Source organism: Haemaphysalis longicornis, unplaced genomic scaffold (assembly GCF_048455015.1).
Source record: "Haemaphysalis longicornis isolate Haplotype H1 unplaced genomic scaffold, Haemaphysalis longicornis Haplotype H1 scaffold_9, whole genome shotgun sequence".
In the NCBI taxonomy this organism is placed as follows: Eukaryota; Metazoa; Arthropoda; class Arachnida; order Ixodida; family Ixodidae; genus Haemaphysalis; species Haemaphysalis longicornis.
The window spans coordinates 58601994-58628369 of record NW_027526460.1 but is presented as its reverse complement, the minus strand read 5'-3'; the positions used below and the strand labels follow the sequence as shown (position 1 = coordinate 58628369).

The following is a 26376-nucleotide window of genomic DNA, read 5'->3' as shown; positions in this document are numbered from 1 at the left end:
CTCGTCCCGGTGATTTGCGTTTGTCGAGAATCGTTAGTGCCGTGGGAGAGATCTTCCTCTTGCGGTAGCAAGCCGCTGATAAAAATCTGTGCCGAAGAGGTCATTGTAAGCTGTGGCTTACTGGCTAAGGCGTTGTGCTGCTGAGCACGAGCCCGTGGGTTCCATTCCTGGCTGCGGCGGCCGCTTTTCTGATGGAGGCGAAAAGCAAAAACGCCCGTGTGTACGAGATTTCGGCGCACGTTATTAAAGATACCCAGGTGGACAAAATTCATCCGGAGTACTCCACTACAGCGTGCCTCATCGTCTGCGTTGCGTCGGCACGCTAAACTATACAATGATCAATCAGGTCGTTGAAGGATGCACCCTTTTTTCAATTTCCAAAAAGCACGAAAAGCAATTTTAAACGAGGTGAGCATACAGCTACATCTTCATGCCATTTGCATAAAGCATCCGTATAATAAGGAAATGATGGTTAGTAGGCTACGTCATTCTTTTTAAAAGGTATAATGGGTTATTCCTGTGTGCATATTGAAATGTATTTTGCGTGCACATGGCGTTCACAGTCAAAACTTAAAGATTATTTTAGAAATACGAAGGAAGCACCGTTCGTTGGTGATTTGAGCGCGCTTGTCCTAGCTATGGTCAGAAATAAATGGAAAGTATTAAAAAAGCCGTGCTCATCCGCACTAACAATGAGGCAGTAAGTATATTTCAGAATGAAATTTTAAGCGAAAAATTAGAGGCAATTCTAAAGGTACCTCAAACGATGTACGTAACGCAACTATCACAATGACACGTTATGTAGGGAGGTGGGGAGCGCCAGCATTGCCTCTCCCTCCCCCTGGTCGCGGCCTATGGCGTTTTCCATACGGCTGACAGACGACTGTTCGGTTGCTCGGAGCGCGGTTTCCTGTAACCCTCGATAGTAGCCTCACCAAGGTCAGCTTGCGCCACCGCCTCCCGCCGCGGCAGCGAGGACGTTTGCCCCTGCTGCAGCCCGTTGGTCGGTGTGGCCTTGTTTTCGTCGAAGTGTTTTAGTCCGCCGCGTCTACGTGCGACAGCCTCGATCTCGGAAAGAATTCTACGTTCGCTTTCCGCTCTGGTTGCACTGAAAATTCAAGTTTGCGCATGCGCTACGCGTGAAGAACAACGATCCAGGGTGTTTTAAATCTTGCGAATGTTTAGGAGGTGACTCAGTTGCCGTCGAAGACGACTCCACTGGAGCGAGTCAAGGTACGTGTACACAACGGGTTTCTAGTGACTCATCTCCTGGTATACGAGACCACTTGTTCTTCTACGTTATGTCTAGTAAACAACTCTTTAAATTGGAGGGGCCTGGCTTTCCGAATTTGGAAGCGTCAAGAAGTGGATATTTACTCACTGGACTTGTGACGTTATGCTATTTAACGCACTTTAGAAACCACAGTGCCATTCACTCTCGTGCTCTGGCGAGCTGTATGAGAGCGAAGGTGACTCGTGCTTCTAGGGTGATTGCCAGTATTGTTTATACTTCGCTTGCCCAAAATAGTACCCATACAGAGAGCGACCAACTATGGAACCAGCCATTTTTAGAGACAAAAATTTTTTTGTTGCTTTGTTGGGCTGAGGCTGCAGTCAGCTTTGAATTTGTGCACGACACTGCGCCACAAATTCCTCTAGGTATGCCACTTCACACGATAGTTGTTTTCGAAGTAGTTTGAAGTGAATGGCTAAAGGCACTTGTCAATCCATTGTCGGGATTAATTACTGCCAACTCCTTAACAGAATAAAGCCTTTTATGGGAAGTTATTGTGCATAGTTTCACGAGAAACGAAGCAGGATACTAACCAGGCAATAACTCCGGCCTCGTTAACGAATAGATATACATATTTCTTTCCTCCCGGGAATGTCTGTTGTCGCTTACATTTTTTATACACATTTGTACAAATTAACAATGTTCTATTTCAAATATCCCACCTCTGCCCAAAAATAATGTGTTTTTGTGAAGATTCTTTCCTCTTTTAAGTTTTGTCTGCCAAGATATTTAAGTTCATTTGTGTTGATTATGAAATTTTGCAAGCTTTGTATAACCTTACATTTATGAATGATAGAATACCGCACTACTTAACCATGCGTAAGTTCAAAGCATTACATTGAATCAATACCTTTCAGTCTTGATATATGTTTTCCGTATCGCTAATTGTGGGTTCTTGCTATTAAGCGACAGCTAAAGCATTGAAAGCAACGAACCACAGATGTCTTTTTAAGGTTTAGTACCTCTGATGCTACCTCTCGTTTACACCGGTTAACAGTAACATAGCACTGTTCTTTAAAGCTGTGTTTTTTGGTAAAGATGCCTCTTAAACTTAATAATATATTAAGCTGCGTATAAGCCGTTCCAAACCGCAAATTTTAGGCTAATGATTTTTCGCCCAGCCGGCCCTCTTCCAATGATGTCGGCAACACCTGCGCACGCAATCACAGACCTGCTGCCTGGAAGCAGCGTGGTGGGGTTAACGGCGAGTGCTGCCGGAGTACTGCTATTTATCATGGCCAGCTGTGCACTGGTCGTCGGAGCACTTGTATGGCTGGCCCGGATCATGCACCTTAAAACAGTTAAGCAGCTGCAAGGGCTCCCGCAGATTCGGCAACATTTCCCCTTCCAGCTCCAATGGATTGTCATGAGGGCCTGCGATCAGCCAATGTCACCGGCCGGATTCAACGCGCGTAAGTTACAGCTTGCAATCAATCTCACTATGTCTGCTCTGCGGTTTAGTGTATCCGATCGTACTACGGTGAGCTAATTTAATGCAAAAGCAGTAAACGTTCCCGCTGGTGTCATGAAACTGAAATACAAGAACGCCAAATCCGAAACACACCCTAACTCCGCGCACAGTTCCAAACCAGCGCGCAACGACACAGCGTGGTCGTTTTCGAACACGAGATAAACTTATTAGTAACTCCTTCGCTTACCTTGTCTTTGCGGTTATTACGTTCATCCTAATATCAAATATATAACTTTCTAGTACTAGAAAAGTCATTGTATTCTGACGTTGCTACGCTTCGCTCTGCATTTGGTGCTTTGCACGCGACAAGGCAGACAGATCGCAGAGTGCGCATAAAGCACAGGGTAGCACACCAACAAGCTCAAGGTCCACTACTGGAACGTACAGATGTCATACGTACACTGCCTTGAGGCCAAAGCAACATCGCTCAGCTTAAGTGCCAGGAGGAAGAAAAACTGCAACCGAGTATTTCCGCTATGGTAGGTAAAGCCGCTATAAGCAGTGAGCAGAGTACATCATTTACACCGGCGGTAGGATGGCAAAAAATGCAGAGTGGTGTTGAGCTCGGGAAGTGGTTCGTATTTAACAGAAAAGGTTTCGCTTGTCACTTTGTCAAGACGTATTGTTTTAATGACACTTTTTTGTGATTAGTAAAAAGAGAAAAGGTTCCGCAGCCGTTGTTTACTGAGGAACGTCTCGAGAAGTTTTAGTCCTGGCAATTTTCGAGTCTTTTTCCATGTATAAAGAGATGGAATTGATCAGCATAACCACGATACCTGGAACATTTGCCGCCACTCAGCCGCATCTCGGAGCGAGTCATACCAGAACATTCATAATCATAAAAAAAAACATAAAGGCAATCGATGGAGAACTATCGTCATTAACGAATGCCAGTGCCAGCCAAACACACCTGTGCAAAGCCCATGTAATTGACATTTTCGATTAGATTCAGTGCATCAGTGTTTGTCGGCTCAATCAGGGGAACCTTATGTACAGGGTTGTCAACTCTTGGCGCGAGCATGGCGCAGCGTGTCTGGGCTCCCTGCATGCCAGCGCACAAGCTCCGCACGCGCATCAAAGCTTAGCGGCGCAGGCGCACAAGGTCTGGATGCGGGGCTTCGTGTCGTCTGCTAAAGCGCGGCAGCGCGGCAGCGCGCCATTCTTTCTTTGCTGGGAAGCCGGCCTAACTCCCGGCATAGTTTTAGCGCCGCGCGACCGCGTTGGGGAATCGCAAACTTCACTCACTGCGGCGCGGTGCGTAGTTTGTGCGTACAACAACTGGGCGCTTCCTCTTTTCAGTGACACGATATATATTAAATGCACGTATTGTGGAGAACATTTCAGGGCTGATTTCGTTTGGGTCACGGGATTTAACGCCGCAAAATGACTCTGGCTAGGAAGACGCCGTAGAGGAGGGCTCGGTATAACCACGCGCGGCTCTTTAACGTGCACTGATATCACGCAGAAAAATAACGTTGTTCCATTTAACCTCAATTGAAGCACTGTACCTGCTACCGGTATCGAACATTGGTCTCCTGACTCAGTGTAGCGAAGCACGCTAACCACTGAGCCACCAAGGCGGGGCGCTCTCAGGGCTTGACTGCACTCTGGAAGTAAAGACTATCACGGAGCAAGGCTTTATTTTCTGCATGTGCTCTCTAAAGCCGGTGGCCATATGCCCGGATATGGCGTCTGGCTCGCTTTTTTTATCTGTCCGCAGCGATGACTCAGAGGTACAGCACTCGCCTCGGATGCGGGAGGTACCCGGTCCGCATCCGCGTACCGCCGGGTACACACCGGTTTTTTTAATGGGTGCAGGCGCGCCTGGTACAGTTCGGACCCTTGAAAGGGGAATTATCGTCTGAAAAGCTGCTTTTACTCTTTCGAGGGACCCCTGACCCTTGTCCATCTGGCAGGGCCCCCGACCATCATGCCGCGTTGCGACATTGCCGGGGGTGAAAGAGTCTGGCGGCATGTCCTGCCACAGGCAGTTGTGAGTTGAGCGTCCACCGTGGCTGTGGAAGGCACCATGTGCCTTCGTGTGCCTTGGTAGCGCCGGACACCTACCAGTAAAATGGGTACAAGCGACTCGCCAACCTGGCGCTCGGCCCTCGTGTGGAACTACAACGCTTGGGAAGCTCACCCGGCTTGCACGGGAAATCGCCCCTAAGTGAAAGGGGCGGCTGCAAAAACGCAGGAACGCTTTTTTTTAGCTGTCAGATGCTCAGTGTAGGTCGAAACCGCTTGCAGATTTCTCCATGGGACTTCGGATGCGACCAAACCAGAATGTGTTCGGTCCGTAATGCAATGGTTTGTTTATATGCAAGGCATTGCTTGCATTATTAAGCAGGCTGAACAACGATGCATTAATTATAGCGCTGAAACGCCTTGTAAAAGGTCAGTCAACCTTCTGGTCTCCGCTGAAGGTATTTCGCAACCCCAGATCTTTGTCGTGTCAGGAGGAATGTAGCGCAATGCATAGGTGGCACGACTGGTGGCAAATCTTGCTGGTAGAAATTATACGCAGCCAGCCCTCTTCTACATCGTCTCTCATTTAACCAAACCAAACCAGCCCTGAAATGTTTGCAGCAATAGATGCATTGGATAGAGGAGCCGCCCAGTTGTCTCACGAAGAAACTACAGAACCTGCCGCAGTGAGTGAAGTCCGCTTTCCTGCAGCGCGGTCGCGGGGCCCTAAAAGCAACAAACATGCCGGGAGTTAGCCGTGTTGCATACAATTCATTTCGGAATCTGTGGGTCGCATTCTGAAGGATGAGGGGGTCTCCCCTCTCTCTGATAGTCGTCTTGCGTTGAAGCAGGCTGGTGTGTCGGAGCCGATGGTGCTGTCACATATACAATGGTTGTATAACCAGGGCAGGTTTCGTTTCGACATAGCTTCGTGGTAGAGCCCCTAAAGCAAGCACAGCGCCCTCCCACGGTGTAGCAGACGACACAAAGCCCCGCCTCCAAGCCCCTGTGCGCATGCGCGAGCTTAGGTTTGATGCGCGGCCGCGGCTTGTGCGCAGTGTTTTCACCAAGAATGTATGAACGTTTAAACTAATGGCGAAAAAACTTGTAACCACAGATAACTGCTTGGTGGAATTGAATAGGCTGCAAAGAACGGTGCAACACTTGCCTCAACTTTTCTTAAAATTTGCAATGCTCCCAAAGTTTGGTCAGCAGGCAAATCATTTAAAGAAATTTGTTTAAATGATTTTTCCCGCCTTGTAAACTTGGGTGTTGTTTGAACGCTTGAATGACACAAATCCAGCGGCATCGAGGTCATTCTCTGGCTTCCTTTCCGTTGCAGCGATAAACACATTCAATGGCAACTTTAAGGAAAATATCAACAAAAGCAAGGCAGAATCTGGAAGACGTATCAGCGGCAATGAGCGAAACACGCCGGCCCGCTCTGCGCTGGTAATAACTACAGCCTCCATATTGCCTCCAGGCATGCATTGGAGAGCGGTAGGGTTTATCTGCAGTTTTACGCAGCACTCCCCCGTTCCAGTTGCGCTTACAAGTTAAGGCACTCGCAAAGCTACATACCTCCGGTGACTGGTAAACCTGCTCCGAATACTCGTTCTTGCAAATGAGCTTAGATAGTTGGCCTCCGTGTAAATCGCACAGGCCATTACATTACGTAGTAGAACGTGTTGGCTTCTGGTGAAATTTCCAGACGTTTCCTTCATATTGCCTTTCATCCAGCTAGCACATAAAGGTTACGAAACGTATATGCTGCGTACATCTCAGACGAAAAAAATGGCTACAGAACGACTGGCAAAAGATGCCCAACATGACGACAACGTCTTATATCACTGCTATCACCCGGCTGGCTCAACCTTTAGAGACGATTTAAATCCGGTTTTCTAAACGTCGAAAAAAATCTGCTTTTGAATCAGGGTTGTAAAGCACCTGCCCAATTCGTTTTGAGCGAATTACTGGAAAGGCGTATAGCATCTCTTGTAAACTACTGAAAAATCCCAGTTTCAAAATTGGTCGTCGAGATACCATGTAAATTTATTTGTTAGCGCATTACAGCTGCATTTAAGTAGCCTGGTAGACGACGTGTCTTTTATTCTTTTTTGCATACAATATTCGAATAAATTAACAGAAATAGCGCAGTGCACGAAAAGAGTAAAACGCACCTTACGTCGTCTGTGCGTTACATAACCTTCGGCATATAGAAGCACAATCACTCCAAACATCTTATTTAATTCAACACACAGGAAAGTAGGATTCGCGGTTCAATTCTGATTCAGATTGATAGGTGTAAAATGACTCTAAATTTCTTCAAAAGATTCAAGCCTGTCTTCCATCGGCCTGTCGCTGTAATGGCAGTGGCGACAATTTCATTTGGCGTTCCTCTGAATAAGAGGAACGTAAAAAACCGAGATTCAGCAGACTGGTATGCGACAACACGAGAACTCAAACTTTCGAGCACAACGATGCCTGGAAATCCAACCGTCAAAAGCTGCACACGACACAGAAGTTTTAAAACCGGAGTCAGGTAGAAATAAACAAAACAGCCCCAGAGGGTCTGATGAACACGAGATTTCCCCACTAGCCGGTGCCGGGCGCGCATGCGCAGTAAGTGCACCTCCCGCCGCCAGCCACCAGTAGACACCTGGATGCATGAATGTCAATGGCGTTCCCGCGTCTGTTATACGAGGCGGCTCGCTCCCTCCAGCCGGTACTTGTGGAGACATGCACCCTGATGCGCCTTTGTGATTCAGCCTGTGTATGAAGTGCGCAGGGCTCGCTTTGGCTGCTCTCGCAAACGGGGCACGTCGCAGCTGATTATAAGTGCACGAACATACGTTCTTCACTTATGGAGGCTTTGAACCAAAGGAAACACTCGACTTCTATATAACTCGGTGTAATGAAGACGAGGTGGTCTTGAAAATCCTTCAAAAAACCGGTAGACTGCTCAGGTCTCGAATCGGTAAAGTTAACAGCAAAACTGCCAGTTCGCCTACTATTTCGCGCTCAGGCGCGACTCTTCTACCAGCGCTAACCGTCATATTTTAAACGGGGCTCAAGAACACCCCGCATACGTCCCCGTTGGAACGAAACTTCCAAGATACTACCTAACTTTCTGCGAGGCGTAATCCCAGGACATCAACCAAACTTTTTTTTTTTCAAAACAAGAGCCGCACAAAGCCACTGAATTTTGTAGCGTGAAGGAGAGAAGAGTTTGAAAGATGCCTTTATTCAAAACAGACATTGCGCCTCAAGCCAGAAATGCCGGGAAACATGCCACGATTAGTATTGAAAACTCGAATACCTCCCAGGCCAGAAGGCAAGCGCGGCAAACACTGCACAAAAAAAAAAAAAAGAGTGGTACTAGCATCGCTGCGGAGCAACAAACGCTGGCCAACGACTTTTCCCGCGTTAGAAGCGACCCTTACATTTCTGAACGGCCGCACGGAAACTCTAAATTATTGCCAGTGAAGTTCAGCCAGACAAAAACGGGCAGGAAAATGTCGAAGGTAAAGCAGCAACAATTTCAAGCACCGAATATTTCTTGCGTCCTCCTTGAAACGCACGGTGTGGTGTGTCATGCTGCGCACCCGTTTACCTCAACCACACACACCCGTATCATTCATATAAATGACACAGAACTATATATTCGTTCGCACCAATGAAAATCCAAAATAAGATGACACCACATTAGCTTTGAGCTCACCTTATCAAATGAACAGAGTGTGAGTACGCCGTCATCATACCGGGCATTTTGTCCCGTGGCCGGACAGCGCCCTGATGGTGCCGCTAGCGGAGCGCTGACACCAAATGCGCGGTCCGGACTGTTGCACGAATTTTTTCCTTTGTTCTCCCCAAAGTGATCTGCGCATGCGCTGGAGCCAACCCTCTTGACCACGACTTCCCACTAACGCCAATGGTTCCTCCTGACAGCTGAAACTCCGTGTCAAGGGAGGTCTTTTAGGTGAATCGTCGGGACCGAGTCAGTTGGTAACGTTTCCTACGTCGAGAACACGATCACATTTTCGGCCAGATTAAAGAGGAATTTAAAAGTGCGCCGTCTCGATGAATCGATAAGCGAAAATATATCAGTCACTCCGCAATCATGTTACGTGTGTTTAGCTCTGTCATAAATCTGTTTCGACCAATGTATCTCCGAAATGGCGTTTTAAAACATCATTTGCTACTATGAGTTCGGTTCAGACCACAGGCAAGAAAATCAAAACCGTGAAATTTGTTTCATCACCTAAGGCCGACACACTGTTGTCGGGTCATGGTTTAGCAAATATATAAAAATATAGACTCGCGAAACAAAATAAACAAGAATGTCTTAACGTGTTCATAAATGTGAAGAGATATGCCCAACGGGGCTATTCTGCTACGCACTGCTCTTTTTTAGGGCTATCTCTTGAGCGGAAATGTTTGAAGCATTTCGTAAGTACTAAAAAAATGTATTTAATGCGCCTTTTTAATGTTCGCCTCTTTCTATTTTAGTGATACTAGCTACACTGAGGGGATTCCATGCAGCATTCCAGAGATTCGGCTGGTACCTACTGTACGATGGTTTTCAGCCTTTATTGACCGTCTACAAGGCCGAGTACGTTGAGGTAAATTAGCTTGTCTGGACGCATATCTGCATATATGCTCGTTGGATTAACCCGGAGGAAGCCTTGGGCTGCATATTTAAAAATTACTTCGAAGTATATTTGAAGTTACTGTGTCTGAGTACCTGTCACCAAATTTCAGCCACCACAGTGTACAAACTACGGTACACTTGTAGCCCTTCGTTGGCAGGTGGACACGAAATACGGGCCTCTTTTTGTACTGCAAAACACTCGCTGACTATAACGCGGGGCCTTTAAATATTTATACCGGGCGAAGCGCTTCGGTAGTTAATTTCAGCGCTGGTAATGACAGCGTATCTCGGACCGTCAGTTAACGAATTTCTTTCCTGCTGTCCTCTATTACTGGATAGTGAAACGGCCACTTTCAACAAATTTTAAATATGTTTAATTAAAAACAGCTGCCTCGCTTAGTATTTGAGTGCTCGTTAAAGTACTAGATAAATGTGAAGCACAAGGTGTGTCGGTCGTTTTTTATGTTTTCGACAAAGTAGAATAGAAGCATATAAGTATTTTTGGTATAAACTGAAACATGCAGGGAGGTCACAACGACTTCAAGGTACCCGCCGCGGTGGCTCAGTGGCTCAGGCGTTGCGCTGCTGAGCACGAGGTCGCGGGTTCGATTCCCGGCCCTGGCGGCCGCTTTTCTGATGGAGGCGAAAAGCAAAAACGCCCGTGTGTACGAGATTTCGGCGCACGTTAAAGATCCCCAGGTGGTCAAAATTAATCCGGAGCCCTCCACTACGGCGCGCCTCATCGCCTGCGTTGCGTCGGCGCGTTAAACCCTACAATCAATCAATCAACGACTTCAAGGTAGCGATGCAGTACGCAACCTTCACGGCCATCACGACTATTTGAGTCCACGATTTCAGCCGATTTTTTTCCTCTTCGCGCCTCTCGAGGCACGCGGCGAACGCTGGAATTTTTTGGCCAATATGGCCAATTGGCCAAAGTCAATATACTTAGCGTGACGACCGGCACTCGAGGCTCGCGTGCACGAGTGCTCGGCATTATCTTGGTATTTTTAACTGCATACGCATTTTTGTGGCCAATCTTGGCCAATCACCCTAAGTGGGTATCCTTGGCTTGACGAACGTGCGCTCGGGGCACGCGGCGAAAGCTGGAGTTTTTTTGCCAATCTCCCTAAGTGGGTATGCTTGTGCTCAAGGTACGCGTAAACGAGCGCTCGGCATTTTCTTGGTATCTTTAACTGCGGATGCCATGCACAACCGATTTGCTCTAAATCTTTGCTGTTAAAATTTCCAGCTTTGATTTTCCTGTAGGGATCTGTCATTGATAGTAATATTAGTAGAAATACGCAAGGCTAACGTATGGTGTTCGAGACCAAGTAGCGAACAGAATCCAGGACGATGATAATCTTCGCGCGAGGCAATGGATGTTATGATGATGATGATGACGATCATGATGATGATGCCCTCTGGCAGCCGGCGGTGCATACATCAAAACGATAGTGATGATTGCAGTGCTTCTGGGCTGGTGCAAGTGATTAGAATGGCCACTGAATAAATTGGTGTAAAAGCGGTGCTCGCACTATTTTCCACAGGAGCTGGAGAAGCCAGCCTGGACGCAAATAAAAACGCAATTCGAGAATGACTGTGCTAAAAAGAGTGGCTGCCCTATGTGGCACGGGAGAGAACAGTAGCTGCACTTGACGCAGGGTTGGGGGGCAGTTTAGAGATGAGGTTAGCGTGTATATCTAACCCTGTTCCGGATTTTGTGGCAATATCTCCTGTTTGCGAAGCGTCTTCAATGTTCCGCCCTTATCGTTTCGCAGTAGTTTCGATACACGAACGTGCCAAGTAGTTCAATCGCTATCGATGCTCAGCGTGCGCTTGTCAAGATGTCAACAGGGTAAACGACGCCAAGCTGAACGTGCGACGTGCAAACACGTGATGTCAGAACGCCACATACCCGCATCCGCAGCCAATGCCGACAACACGTCTGTGCAAATTCCCGCTGGCACCACGCTCGCAAGTCAGGCTGGCGCATACTGAGTTTCCCAGCCGAAAGATAACTTTCTCCGGCGCTACTCTGGCGCCCGGCAGTCATTGGGAACGCTAGGCCGCCTGTCGTCAAGGCTGCAGTCTATAGAAGGAGATGGATTCGTGTGTTGACGTTAAAGCCAAATGTATTTTTGATTCCAGCGTTTACATGACGACGTTACCTGCAACGCTTGCAATACCTACGACAACGCCACATTTTTGCACAACGGGCAGTGTAGAACGGTCGCCCCATAACCAAGCCAACCGCCTCCGTTGCAGCGCTATCAGCCGAATTCGCACATAGAAACGACATCCAATTTCTGTCATGATTTATAGTTCTTAACTGGGCTCAATAGTCCGCTGAGCAGTTAATGCTCATACAGTATTTGAAAATGCTCAGTCAAACAAGGTATTGAAATATATGTTGTTGTTTTTTTGCTATTCTATGCACAGAACATTTGCTACAGATTACAAGTCACAGGCACAACTCAAGATATTAAGCACTATCTGGTCTAACGTAGGCGTAACGGTGATTCCCAGTACCGCGATTTTTTAAGGCAGTCTTCAACGGCTTTACGGTATCACGTTTGAAGCGGCGTTTTTATGGTAATAGAACCCTTTTTGTTCAGAAAAAAAAATGACTTGCTGTTTACTTTCAACTGTACGCCCACATATCGACATGGTCATTCCTCCCGTTTCAGGAAATTCTTTCAAGTCACAAGATTCTTGCTAAGGGCTATCAGTATGGTCTGCTTCACAGTTGGCTGGGAACTGGATTACTCACAAGGTATGGACCAAGAGCTTCAGCCTGCCATACCCTTTTTGCTTACTCAAAATTATCCCCGATCATTCGAGATTCATTGAATTTTCCACTGTGAGCTTGCAAACGGCCTTCACTTAGTAGTACCTCATGTACACAGTGATGCTTTTCATCTGGGCTAATTCGGACACGTCAACACCTAGTGGCATCACTAGATCGCTTGCAACACTAGCCGTATTTTTCAGAACAACTGCTCAACAATACCCGCCGGACGAACATAGTGGCTTTGAGGTAGCATGTGCGGCTCCTAAAACATAGCCTGGGTTCAAGCCCTCTCAATCGTATACTTCTCTCTTCGAGTCGAGCGATTTTTATTTTAAAATATTCCTATTAAGCACTTGTTGCTATTTTTTGTAATTCACAGTGTCTAGGAATGTGTTCGATATTTTAGGCGCAGTGTGGAGCCTATCACTGTGTTAGTTGATGATCTGCGCCGAGCAGGTAAGGCTGCATTTGTGCTGTTGACGCTGCTGTGCTGTTGTGCTGTTGACTATATTAGGGGTTAAGGATGGCTAGTTTATAGACGACAGCATTTTAAGAAATCGAGGGTGGAAACAGGGCACAGTGGTCTGTGGGAAAAACGGTGATTGTTAAAACCTCTCACAAATTTCTTTGATAGATAAATGCATGGGCTAATTTTTTTTTGTACTTGTTATCAGTGCTGGGGAAAAGTGGCGATCGAGACGACGTCTATTCACGCCAGCCTTCCACTTTCGCATCGTGGACGACTTTATTGACACCATTAACGCACAGTCGTTCATTCTTGCAACGAAGCTGGGAAAGCTGTCAAGCAACAAGCAGTCCTTTAACGTGGTGCCCGTTGTGGCCATGTGCACTTTGGACATCATATGTGGTGAGCGTCTGAAATACACGGTGGCAGCGGTTCTTTTCTCGTCTACCGAGCGTGCGGTATACCATCGAAGCTCTCCTAACGCATTTCGTTTGCATTTCAGAAACAGTCATGGGAACCACCATTTCAGCGCAAAGCAACGAAAACAGCCCTTATGTGGTCGCAGTGAACAGGTATAAAAATGTATCGCGGCTACACTTCTTGTTGTCGGAAACTACTGAATTACTGATGGATTGATTTGTGTAGATTGATTTGTGTTTAGTGTGTGTGAGAGTTAATTGCAACAGTTGTGGCTTGCTGTAGCTGGAACATTTTTCTTTTTTTAGTTCGAAGGCGTGTTACTGTAGTTATGCACGAGAAATGCTGTTGCTGTCAGTAACAGGGGCCACCACATCGTCACGTTTCGTTACAAGCAAAACTGAACGATTTAATTAAGTTTTATTTGAATATATTGCACACTAAAGTGAACGTTTACTAGACATGCAATGGCTTTTTGTAATGGCCAATTTTTCTGAACCAGGTACATTTATTTCAGCTGCTGTTTAGCTTACAAGAAGAACCCGTCACCGCTACCCCGGTTAACAGCGGGAACATTCTCACCCGTAATTAAGGTTTTAAGATTTCGTCTAATCGTCTGGGGCAAACCCATGTAGCGTCAGCGAAATAAAACCTGGAACGATGCACTGCATCAATTAATTGTATACCGCGGCCTGAAAAGCAGAATACTGATTTTAATGCCAATTATTTTTTGTTACTCTGTACACAACGTCGAACTGTTTGAGCAGAAACGTGTTGCGCATTAACGTTGCTGACCAAAAGATTCTGATTTGCCTTGCGATTAGGATTAGAACGAAACGATATCTAATTTCCTTTATTTAATAATACTTTATCATCACCGTAGTCGTACGCTAGGCTGTGCAACCTCGTAGAAGATTCAAACGCCTAGTAAAAGGGCAAGAACTTGTAAACGGCAATAAACTCGCGCAATAAAATTTTGAGTATTCGTTCATCTTGGAATCAACCTACACTGGTACCAACAGCTCAGTAGTCAAATGTCATATCATTTCACCCATTAAAAAAATGCCACGCAGCTGTCTCAGAATATTCATGACAAGGTGATTCATGTCCAAAAAACTCAGGGCCGTTCCACTCTGTGACGGTACGTGACCACAAGTGCTTCATACCGCTCCATTGACCTGAGTTCACGAAACGAAGATCGTACAATTGTAATTTTTGTTTGAGCATACTTAGTAGTAGTTAGCTGAATGACACTTGAAAGGACCAAAGCTTTGTTCCAGCGGGCAATAAATGTTTTCGATTTTTATTATCGAGGAAACAGAAGAAACCATTTGTCGTGTCGACGGGATGCGTAGACGAGCGGACATCAAAACCTATCGAGGAGTAGCTGTATGCAGCTTCACTGTAAAAAGACGCGGGCCCATGAAAAAATTAAATCCGTTCCACTCAACGCGAAAGCTGCCGGAAGCGCAGAGCAGTGGTTCGCTATAATGGGCTGTACCGCCGTTATCCGCTCACTGCAACCACCCAATGCAATTCAAATTTCCCGCCTCCGCATTGCTCGCGCGCTCCCTGACCGAAATAAAACAGCGTCAGCGGCAGTTCTGTACTTTTTGGGCTACCTTTTCCTCCCGCACGTTCCCGCGTTGCCCCCCCCCCCCCCCCCCACACGCACACACACACACTTTTTTTCGCTTACTATAGTGAAAACCAACCCAACGAGCGTTCCTAACTAAATGAAAACGGGCGCTGCCGATTAATTGCTTATAGTTTGCCTCAAATGTGCCTGCAGTTTTCTTTGCACTAAACAAAGGGGAAATGTACGACTAGCGCCAGCGGTTCACGAGTTTCGAACGCTTATGACTATACAAACCGCCTGCCTTTCGAAGCCTCCGTGGGACGCCGCGACGACAGCCGCTACGATGGAACGCCGTGGGGTTCTGCTTTGGTTCAGCGAGTGAGCTACGGCGACAAGCCGGGCCCCTAAAGTGCTCTGCACTTGAAAGAGCTGATAATGTAGTAGTTCTGTTCTTGAAAACATTCCGCAACAGGGTTACTTCACTACGTTCCATCTTTTCGTGAAGGGCGCACGTAGCTCCTCCCAGCGGGAATTATTTCGTTGGAGCGAGAGACATCACATTCTGATAACAGGTGAAAATGGTAGTGGCGTTTTCTTTAGAACGTCGGCTCATTTGAAGCGCTGCAATTTTAAACGCTAATTCCGTCTTGATATTAATATCTTTCTTTACACCTGAGAGATATAATATCAGAGGTGCGAGCATTGGCGGCTGCCGAGGAGCATCGGGAACGTCCTGAAGATGTCGACCCAAACAAATTTTTTCTTAACTTTACACAGAGAAACCGTAATCTTAACTTTCATCGTTGAAGGCAACACCGATCAAAGCTGCTTAACCGGGAGTAGGTTATGAAAAGAATAACCGCCCTAAAAAAGTGTCGTTAAGTTTAACGCATGCGTAGAATGAAAACAAATATGACGTCTGTTAACTCTTGACAAATGCGATGTCACTTACTAAGTCCGCTCTAAAGCACGACGGTAAATATTCATGCCACCCTGCTCTCAACTATCGTTGTGATTGAAGAAGTGCAGTAACAGCAGTAACACGCTTTGAATTTCAGTAGAAGCCAACAGTTATTAAAACTAACAAATGCCTTAAAAGCACATGCTTTCATTCATAAACCTTGCTTTTTGTATCCAGGTTGGGCGAGATCTTTTTTGAGCGAGTCTTCAGGCCTATCCAGCAAGTGGATTTTATATTCAAACTCACGCCGGTAGGCCAACTATATAACAAGTGCCTCAACACTGTGCACTCCTTCGCACGACAGGTATGCATGCTGCCTATCTCATACTCCGCGATGTAGTTTAACTCATTTTGTTTGTTGATCATACGAAATTGGGCATGCGGATGTGTCAGGGGCAGCGAGCGGCTTCGAAACCAGCGTGACGGCGGGGTGCTCTATTCGGTGCGAGTGCATCATATCTATAAGAAACAAGAAGTAAACTACCTGCTAAATGACGCCTATTCTTGGAAAAAGACATAGAAAGCGACGAGTGAAGCTATCGCTGCTACTCAGCTGCGACGCCCAGCTGCAATGTCAAGTCACACATCATGCTCGCCACGTTGGCCTATCGCACATCAAAACAGTCTCTACCAAGCCAAGATGCTTCTCAGTAAAAAGGTATCATACCTTCTAAATTAAATAAGGTTCGGAGAAGCGCGATACCTAAAAGTGCATCCAACGTTCAACGAAAGCGCCCCCAATCGATCGCCAAACCTTCAAAGACACAAATCGCAAATGGAGAACGAATTCATGCGACGATTTATTGCGCACTAAGTTAACGCTCCTCCGAACAATCGAAATGTATACCGATACGTGGTTTATGAGCTGAAGGTATACAATTGTACTCATTCTTGGGAGTCGACGCGGATATTGTCTTACGGAGAACCGTTCCTTTTTTAGCAATTTTCAAGCAACAGATTTGACACAACCGAAACCCCGTTTCACACACACGCCGTGTATCCAAAGATCTTATCAGAGCTTCTCGGCCGACGTACCGGTCCATGGGGGCATGCATTATTTCTGTGACAGAACGTCATCGGCCCCACTATGAAAGCTGTCGCTTTAATCATCCCAATACTGTCAGAGTGTCACCAATATCATTTCTGGTATTCCTGATGAGGATGAGCATTACTATCGGCATATCTTGAGCCATATATCATCAGCCTATCAGGAATGTCATCAGCAATATCATCCCAGCAATATAAATCCAGAAAGCTCAACTGTTGGTCTACTCTTCTTCCCTTTCAGTTTGCCTTACGTTTTCTTTCAAGCCTGTCTTCCGATAGCCCGAATTGTAGTTCTTCTGTATTAGCTGAGGTAACGTCCAACATGCTAAAATACAAACTATAAATATAACGAGAAGCAGCTTTATTGCAGAACTGAAAGACATTGCTGGCAGGTAAACTGGAAAACAGCACTGGCAGAGGAAAATCGGAGAACCTCTCGGACGTTCAACTGAATATATAACTTTTTGCATTGAGAACTCGTGACATATGCTTAGGTGTAGAAGTTTATTGTACCTTTCGTTTATGTTCAAATATGCGCACGGATGAGGTGCAGCGAGTTATTTTCGTTACAGCAGGAAGGCGTGTACGAACTCCGGCGCCGATGGAACAAAGAAATTATATCTTTTCACAGTTCCGGATAGCAATATGTAAAAATGCTTTAGCCTTATCCCTTGTTGCCATGAAAGTAGTCGACCTTGTGGGCTAATAAATTATTTAAACAGGAAACTTAATCAGAACAGCGTATGTTCTTATTTGACGACTTTTGGTGTTTTTTACGCTCGTAAAATTTGTTCGTGGTACAAAAGAATGGGATGGTACAAAAGAAAGCATCGCTTCGTGTAAAAACACGTATTACGGTGTGCGACGCATTGCATATAAATGTTGCCACCGAAAGGCGGCACTGGCACTTTCGCTAAAGAACTGCGTAGTTATGTTTAGCCTGAAGACCTTCCCAAGCAAACTGGGTTTGGTCATGAGGCCGTAACAATCACTGCGACGCAGCAATGACATTTGCAAGGAGAGATGGAATATTTGAGACCGGGAGTAGTGGTTGTGGAAAGCCGAAGTTAATTTCTTTTCACGTGAGCACACCACGCTCTCCGGTGCGACTGCAATCGTTAAAAATGTCTATCAAGACAAAATACACCGTTGTCTAATTTTAAAAAAAACTGGCACTTCGTAACCAACCCAGCTTCCTTCCATCCACAGAAAGCGTTTCTTAACCAAATATCGCAAACCTTGTAAAGAATGTTGAATTTCCCACTACAGCAGCGTAATATAGTCAGGAGTTAAGTAATACGGCCCAGCACTAGAAACGTGGTTATTGGTGTGTTAACCGCAAGTTAGCATTCAAGCGATACGATCAAGCGGAACTGAAGCTCGCACTACAATCGCCCAGTCACACTTCTCGGCGGTGGCTTAAGTAAGGGACCGCGCATCGAACAAACATTTTTCATTGAGGTCATAGCGAAAACAGGCAAGCGGCTTGGGAGTATACACTTTCCTTACTATCGTTATTATTTGTTGGACAACGTATTTATCGGGAAAATATAGTCTTCCTAGTAAAACGAGCATATATATCGTATTCATAGGCACTTTAAACTTCCTACAGGGTGCGCTAAAGCATTGTGTGTCTTTCTAAGGACCATATGTTCCTAATTTTGCGGCGAGTAATGGCGGAGACGACGAAACGCAGGAATTTGACCTTGAATTGTATCGCTCCTTCGTCGATTCACCATTTTTCGCTGATGTGACAATAAGTGCAGTGTTCGTGGTACGTGACGTCAAAGGTAGGGCTCACTGACGAAACGTATCCAACTGTTTTGTTGTTTACCCGGGGCAGGTTATTGCCGAGCGCAAAGAGGCGTTGCGCAAGGAAATCGACAGCGGCGTGATCACACTCGACGAAGATCAGTCGTCTACCAACGTCGGCCGCAGAACACCTCGTCCTTTCATGGACCTTCTCCTGCTCGAGCATTTCAAGGGGAACATCACCGAAGATGGCATCCGGGAAGAGGTGGACACGTTCATGTTCGCGGTACGTTGATGGCCATGCACATAGATTGAATACCCATGAAGAAGAATTTCTAAAACGATGCACAAGTTGAATTCCCGCTCGCTAAATCTGGGCTAGGTTGGGCAATCAATTAACAGCGTAGTGTGCAATTTTTGATTGTTGATTACTCATTAGCTGGCTGCAAACCATGCGGTAGTGTATGTTTATACTAAACAACAGCTTAAGAAAACGGGCTGAAAGGAGTGCGTTTTAACTGAGCGTATTAGACAACAGGATGAAGGCGGGACGAAGAAAATACAAAGGTGAGAAAACCCAAATACGAGACAAACACGACGCTTGTGTTTGTCTTTCCTCCGTCTTCGTCTTCGTGCTGTTTCTCGGTATGTTTAGTTCAAACCAATTAGCCCCACGTAGCACCTTAGCCACTATGAAGAAGCCTGATCACACATTAAATAATAGAACATGTGGATGAGTATATTTTTCCTTCTTTCTCCCGCCGTCGTTTACAAGGCAGCGTTGCGAAATAGGTCAAGGTGACATGCGATGACATCCGCGTACTATAACGCATCTTTCACGTGATGCAAACGATGTCTGGATTGCAGAATTGCGGCTGGCTGTTCACACATATCACAGTGTTGAAGGAATAATGCAGTTGTCAGGACGTTTGTCAAGATTTAGTAATAAACAATATAAATACTGACTTTATGGTAATTGGCACACGTCGTATCGAAGCTCTGCCTTGCATAGGCGAAGGCTTCATTGTCTATAAGCAAGGCTAACCAAGTTATGCGTGCATGAAGCACTTCGGCACGGCCAAAAGGAGGAAAGAACGGGGACACCAAGAAGAACATTGAGAAATGTGGGGTTGCATTGTGAGTGTTCTCAGTGTCCTTCGTGCCCTCGGCCTTTCGCACTTCTTACGATGTTGAAGTTCTGTCCTTACGATGTCAAAGTTCTATCACTAGCTAGCTGCCGTAATTAGTGCATAAGGTATATCTTCATTTTTACAGAGGTTAAGCATATCTGTAGATGTGATCGGCCATTACTCTCCGCATAGAAATAAACTGAAGCGACGTTATCAACCATTACCTTAATCAGGCAAAAACAGCCTTGCAATTTCAGTTTTTTCACGAGACTGATTGGTTTAGCATATCTGTCTTGCTGCTTGTCTCCGAATAAAAACGAACCGAAGGGACATTGCCAACTCTCAGCCTGGTTAAGCAGCGCAAAAAACCATGAAAACATGAAACGTAAGGCTATAAATAAGTAACCTCATATGGCGCTATTTATACTTTATAACAGTACTGAAGTCCCCTGAGGGACTTTCTTCTCGGGGCTTTGCATTTGAATGAGTCCCATGAGCAAGGGCACGCTCGCATTCGACTAAGCGCGAGCTATTCAAAGTGGTATTGGCATATATTCTTCAATGCGGCATACAGCAGTGCTGTGGGAAAATTATTCGCAGAAAATTGTCATGGCGCCTATAAAAGCTGAGTCTGATTCTAGTAGGCTGCTTGCTTACGAACAATTTTTAGGGTGGCTTCATGATTCACTGTGCCCCAGGCGGCTAATGCTTATGTTTATGGTCCCTATGTAAAACGTCGTTAGTTAAGGTGGTTTTTCTTCAGACTGGACTCGCTGTCAAGCAAACGTCTTTCCCTCGGGGTGAGCTATTGGTGCACTAATACGTGTTCGCACTAGTATGACCAACTTTTTGTGTTTCAATGTATGTACACTTCAATAAGGGGCAGTACACTAGTGATTTTGAGGGCATTCTGTATACCGCGTGGAATTTCACGACATAGTGTCACTTTTGTCCGTTACAGTCGCAGCATTGAGTTGTCGAAGCTTCACCTGCCTAAAGTCTAATTGCAAAGTTCGTTCTGTGTGTACTTCAACGACAACATACCCTAAGCAGGAATATTTTATGCTGCTGCTTTACTCTCAACGCCTGAGATAAACCATCAGGTGAAACCGGCGACATGCACATCTTTTTTTTTTGAAGGGTCACGACACAACAGCCAGTGGAATAAGCTGGGCGCTGTTCCTTATCGGTCATCATCCTGAGGAGCAGAAGCTCATTTACGATGAGCTGTATTCTATCTTCGGTGACGATAAGGATCGTTACGTAACGCCGGACGACTTGAAGCAGATGAAGTACTTGGAGTGCGCAATCAAGGTGAAGCTACCAAGCGGCAGCTTGGAGCCCTACTTATTTTTAATCACTTACTTACTTCTTCCTTCCGTGGTTCTTTCTCTCTTGAGTCTCCTTCAGGCGATACATCTACAGCTTAGGTTTCTTCTTAGCTAGTTTTCGACAAATACGAAATTACTGAGAAATGTGTGGTTAAGAAAGCGGGTGTGCCCAGAGTTCATTATGTTTTAGTGCACCTTTTACTGCGGAAAACGCATTACAGTGTATAGTCCTCATGACTGTCGTTACAATGGCATACAGACAGGGTTCAATGACCTTAATGGACCATTTTCCAGTAGCGGTCTGGGCGTGCACGCGTTTCCTATCCACCATATGGGCAGGCGCTTCGAGCATTATAAGCAAACAGTTGCACTCTCAGCTGGCAACTACGAAAGCAGCTACTGCTTTCTGGCACTACAGCTTTTTATCCCCAGATTTCAACATTTCCCTTTGAATTTGTATCCGCATACACAAACGCACAAAGCTTACAAAGGAAAGGGGCGAACGTGTTTGTGACTTTCCATACTGCGAGAACAAGGCTATAATTGTGGAAGTAACCAAGGCAAAAAAAGTCTTCGGCCACTGCAGGTGTAAGATATACACCTGCTTCCGTGGGCTCAATGCGGAAGGATGTGTGACCAGTAGGTGGGCGGAGACTAAGAAGTTTCGTGCATGGGTTTTTCGACTGCAGGATGTTCGAGGGCGGTACTGGTCCACCGTTTTTACTCCGCCATGGCTTCAGCTGGGAACGAGCGTACTGGAAGAAGTTGATTGGATCGTCAAAATTGGCGCTTTTGTAAAATAAGATTAGGCAGTACGCACTGGCCACCCACTGATATATACGCCGTCGGCTGCGGGAAAGTCGTTGGGGGACTTTTACCTTCACTTTTTCTTCTCCTAATTAGGTAGCCTGAGGGCGCTTCGTTTCAATCTAAACAGTTCTTATTTACCATGTCAAGTGCTCGAATAAACCGACTTGTACGTTCTCTTTCTGGTTCCTTCAAGTGCTCCTCGCTGAGTTTATTAACGAACCTCTAACCCCTTGTACACGGCGGATGTGTTCGTAATCAAATTCAGTATGGTACTGGTGGCAGCCGCGGTGTGATTTGCCCCGATGTCCAAAATTAAAATGAATTGGTTGATTTTCTGAATCATCGGTTTTTTGGACTAAGAGCTAAGGTGTTGTCGCACTTTGAATCATTTTCAGCTAACCAGTATTTTCAGTCACGGTTAAGTCCAGCTACCCGTAATTTCATTCCGTCTCATTTTGGTGGTCCCTATAGTTAGCTTACATTGGCTGATTTCGACAACAGCCAATGGAAGCTGTAATAAAGTAATTTCGAATAACTAAATGACAATATAAATATGCGTATGCCTGCGAATTTTGGCGATCCTTTTCGGTAACAAGCTTCCTCCGCTGTACATATAAACACATTCGCTTTCGAAAGTAAACGTAAACGTTGCCTATCTGTCGGCGAAGTTTATTCTATATGTAATCATCTTCACTTCTGCTGGCTTCGCCCTTGTTTCAGGAGAGCCAACGTATATATCCCTCAGTGCCTGGCATCGCTCGGACGTGCACAGAGCCATTCACAATCGGTAAGCAGTTGAAGATTTGTTTGGCCTTGAAATCGCCATCCCATATTCGAAAAAAATCCCAAAACTTCCAAAGGCAAAAAATTGCCATGTGCCAGTAAGGTACAGCGATTTTTCGTATGGGTTTTCGGCCCTTTATTCCGAACAAGGACAGTTATTAGCTACATATCTTCTTGAAGATGTCATCAAAGACAATTCGCATGGGCTAAAGTACTGTTCTAAGGAAATTTTGTATAATTGAAATATGTAACGAGTATTCATTTTCCCAACAAAATCAAAATACTAGTTATTAAACTTCGAATCAAACAGGTGTAAACGCGACTAAAAATATTTGAAGCTCAGGTGTCGGTAGTTTGGGGATCCGAAAGGCATAAATAATAAATTGTACTCTAGAAATTTTAAGCACTGCAGTGCTAGCCGTACCAAATACAACAAAGAACAAGGACGAAGCATATATCCTTTATGTTTGTGTTCGCATGTTTTCTGTAGTTGTCTTTTTTATCCTTAAAATAACAAAGCCACCATTCAAACTTTCATTTGCAGCCTGACCGGCACGGGGGGTCAGGAACGCAGTGCCTATTTGCCGAGGCTAAACGAAGAATGAAATGGTTTCATAGCTTTTGCGTACTTCAGCAGCTTATAATTGATGGTCATTTCGTATGTTACGCGACATCTGCTGGGACAGTGTTCGTTATTTTATTCATCTCTTGATATGCATCTTGCTCTGCTTGCACCAGCGCAAGCCGTATTTTTTTCTCAGACAGATTTAAGGGAAGTACCCAAGGTGGAGTAAGTTTCTGCGAAGAAAAACATTACCTCCACCCCAAAATGTAGCCGTACGGCTAGCAAGGAAAGCTACACAGCTTTTCTGAAGCTTGGAAGTTGAACGAAAATTGTCCGTGCTGCAAGATTCCGACCAGGGACCACCGCCTATTTATCTACAATTTCAATCAACTTTCCTTTGTAGCCGACAGCTGCATATCTCGTGGGTGTCAAATTTTCCCTTGTAGGTCATTTTTCTACGCCTACTTTCATTTCGCCTCTCCTCGACACCATGTTTTACGCGCTGTTTTTTATTTGTTATTGTACAGACCAATCGGACATGCCTCCCTAATAAAAAAAATGTACTGGTGCTCTCGGTTTCTACTGACATTTTGTTTGAACTGTGCTTAAGGCTTCCTCTGTGCTGAGCAATGTCGACGTGTGGGATCCACACACGCAGTTTTAGTAGCTCGAATGGTCGTGACGATTTTAACTTCATGTTGAAGCATTTCATTTTGCCCTGTGACTAAACAAAGTGGCAGGTACACGGCAATCAGGCTGAATTTTAACGTTTAGGTAACCCATTACAGTCTTTCTTCTCAACTATCTTGTTGCAATTTGAATTAAGAGTTCCTGAAACATCTTGCTGATCATCTCAAGGTGGAGTCACACTGCCGAAGGGGTCCATCATCCAGGTTGTCCCGTTCTTCCTCCATCGTGACCCGACAGTGTTTCCAAAGCCTGAGGAGTTTCACCCAGAAAGGTTTCTACCAGACAATGCGAAGGGACGACATCCATATGCTTACATACCTTTCTCAGCCGGACCTCGAAACTGCATTGGTTAGTAGGGCCTCTAGTTTGTCTCTTTTCGTAACACCTTACACACAATTTTCAAAGGCAGCTGCTGATAAAACCTCTCAATTTGTAGCCCTAATGTGGCACGCATAAATAAAATCGGAATTTGAGGCATGAAATAAGCAATGTTGGTTGCAAGTATGGAGGATTTGTGCTACAAAGCAACGACAACTTGCTTCCAGAGCGTGAAATGAAACCAACAACGCGACGCTAGTCCTAGTGCTCTTCAACCTGCTTCTAATACTGTCGTTCTGCACATATACCCTCCAGTGTTGTGATCCTTTAGAAAGCATGTATGCAAGTGTAATGCAAAAAGAGAAAATACGGTTTTGTTTACCTGTGGTTCATTACGTCACTCTGCCGATAGTGAGTTCCGGTAGACAGCTTTACGAATTCTAACATCAGTGCAGCCCACACGTGGCCTTTTGTCTTCAGGGACAGATGCGCATTAGCCTGGTTTGTGCCTTCACAGGGTATGAGTGTGCAGGATACGGTTACCACCATAGGGCATATTGATGGTTTAGATCGATGTAGCCAAGTGGCGTGTAGTTTTAGCAGGCAACACGTTCATGTGTGCACGGATCGTAGGGGGGGAGTTCAACTGAGCTGGTAAAATCGATTCAGTAGCATCACGTGCCCGATCTGGGTGTCCACCGCGCGATCAAGTCATCGCAGCATTGTACGCAAGCAATCCACAAACCGACCAAATTGGTTTTAATGCTCTAGTATTTCTAATACATTATAATCGGCCTCTGTGTGGCGCACAGCGATGGTAGCGTGGTGATGCGAATAGTTTGGCAAATTTCCCCTGAGGATGAGTTTAGCCTCGACCGCGACAACAACCTCCTAATGGGGCGCATCTTCGCGCATTGGAGGCAACAATGGAATATTAAGTGCGAATGCACTTTATAAGCGACCCTGAATTCCGTTGACCGCCGTCCGCCCACATAGCAACAGCTGCGGGTGCGCGCGCTCCTCGTCTTCCTTGGCAACGGGGGGAGATGGCACATACCCACGTGGGAGATTGGCCAGGAATCTCCTCGTCTTCCTTGGCAACGGGGGGAGATGGGCGCGCGATGCCTGGCCGCTGACATGGCACATACCCACGTGAGGGATTGGCCAGGAATCGGGCGTGAGAAGGGCTAATGCACCCGCTTAAAGGAGTACTGACACGAAATTTCAAAGCTGAGATCCGCTCTAGCAATCAAGTACAACAACACAAATAGGTGTCTGTGAATAAGTGCATCTTTCTTTCTTTGTACTTGTGTGTGTGTGTGTGTGTGTGATCTCTCTTTCGCGAACATTACCGAACCGCGCAAATTCAACTCCTGCATTCGCACTTTCACATTCTTCCCCTCGGGGAAATGCGGGGAAATTTTTTTCGTCCCATGCGGCAAAAGCGATGAGCCCTGTCGAGTACGCTGGAACGGGCCTGACGACTCACCTGTCCTGCTGAAGTTGTTTTTTAGCTGGGCAGCTGTTATGTATATCCTTCAAGTTCAGAGCGAGTTTCACTGCGCTCACTGGTATATCGTTAATGCTCAAGTTTCACTCCGCTGCTTAACCAGCGCAGTGAAACTCGATTTGAAATATTAGTGCCCCGAATACGTTTGGTACTGTGACACGCGTATAGCTGAAAGTTACTGACATTCGCGTGCGTTTTTTTTTCCTTTCTGTCGCATCGCAGGTCAGAAGTTCGCCCTCGCCGAAGAAAAAATAGTGCTCGCCAACATACTACGCCGTTTCAAGATCAAGTCTCTCGATCATCAGGACCAGGTCGAACTTGCAGCGGAGATTGTTCTGAGGCCTCGCAGTGGCTTGAGGATTCAGTTTACACACCGATGGTTACCCTTGCCGTGACTATGCATTTTTTCAGTTGCTCAAGCCCTTCGGGACCAGAAATATGAGTGTCACACAGTTTCATCCTTTTTACAAGGAATCATTTACTTGGAGAAATTCATCGTTGTATGAACGTACCCCGCGGCTGTCTCAGAACACATTTGGGGACCATACACTGGAGGTAGATATCGCATGCATACAAACAAATGTATTGCCCCTCCGAGTTGGTCCTGAAAAGGCAAGCTTTATAATTCCTAAATGTTGGTTTTAGTCGTCTTTTCCTCTCAGATGCTTTTCCACGAAGTGACGGAAGAAGCCGGACCCACTACGAGCGCGTTACCAATGGGTGTTAAGCAGAAATTAAAATAACATTCATCACTGTATGGTTATTGACTATGCCTTGGGAAGAAAGCTTTGTCAGTACTTGCTTACAGGACATTTTCCCACGAACTCTGTATCAGCATG

The 26376-nt window shown here is 45.8% G+C and overlaps 1 protein-coding gene across 3 annotated transcripts; it reads left to right on the top strand.

Annotated features, from left to right (window-relative positions):
* The first annotated feature begins 901 nt into the window (after positions 1–901).
* Positions 902–26294, top strand: LOC144153964 (cytochrome P450 4c3-like). Of its 3 annotated transcripts, none has more exons than XM_077685762.1 (12): positions 910–1233; positions 2416–2706; positions 9243–9355; positions 12075–12160; positions 12853–13046; positions 13147–13216; positions 15779–15905; positions 18492–18686; positions 20671–20844; positions 22392–22458; positions 23878–24057; positions 25760–26294. In XM_077685762.1, the coding sequence occupies exons 2-12, from the start codon at positions 2430–2432 to the stop codon at positions 25930–25932; spliced, it is 1656 nt and encodes a 551-aa protein (XP_077541888.1). In that variant the 5' UTR covers positions 910–1233; positions 2416–2429; the 3' UTR covers positions 25933–26294. The 3 variants fall into 3 exon arrangements, with proteins under 3 accessions (XP_077541891.1, XP_077541888.1, XP_077541889.1); XM_077685763.1 differs by having other exon boundaries at positions 911–1233; positions 2646–2706; XM_077685765.1 differs by lacking the exons at positions 23878–24057; positions 25760–26294 and adding an exon at positions 23193–23561 and having other exon boundaries at positions 902–1233.
* The last annotated feature ends 82 nt before the right edge of the window (positions 26295–26376 follow it).

Excerpts from the sequence above, each read along its gene's own strand:
- LOC144153964 (XM_077685762.1), top strand. The coding sequence starts at position 2,430 with ATGATGTCGGCAACACCTGCGCACGCAATCACAGACCTGCTGCCTGGA. Across the intron at positions 13,047-13,146 it reads CACTTTGGACATCATATGTG|AAACAGTCATGGGAACCACC; the intron begins GTGAGCGTCTGA and ends TTTGCATTTCAG. Across the intron at positions 20,845-22,391 it reads ACTTGGAGTGCGCAATCAAG|GAGAGCCAACGTATATATCC; the intron begins GTGAAGCTACCA and ends CCCTTGTTTCAG.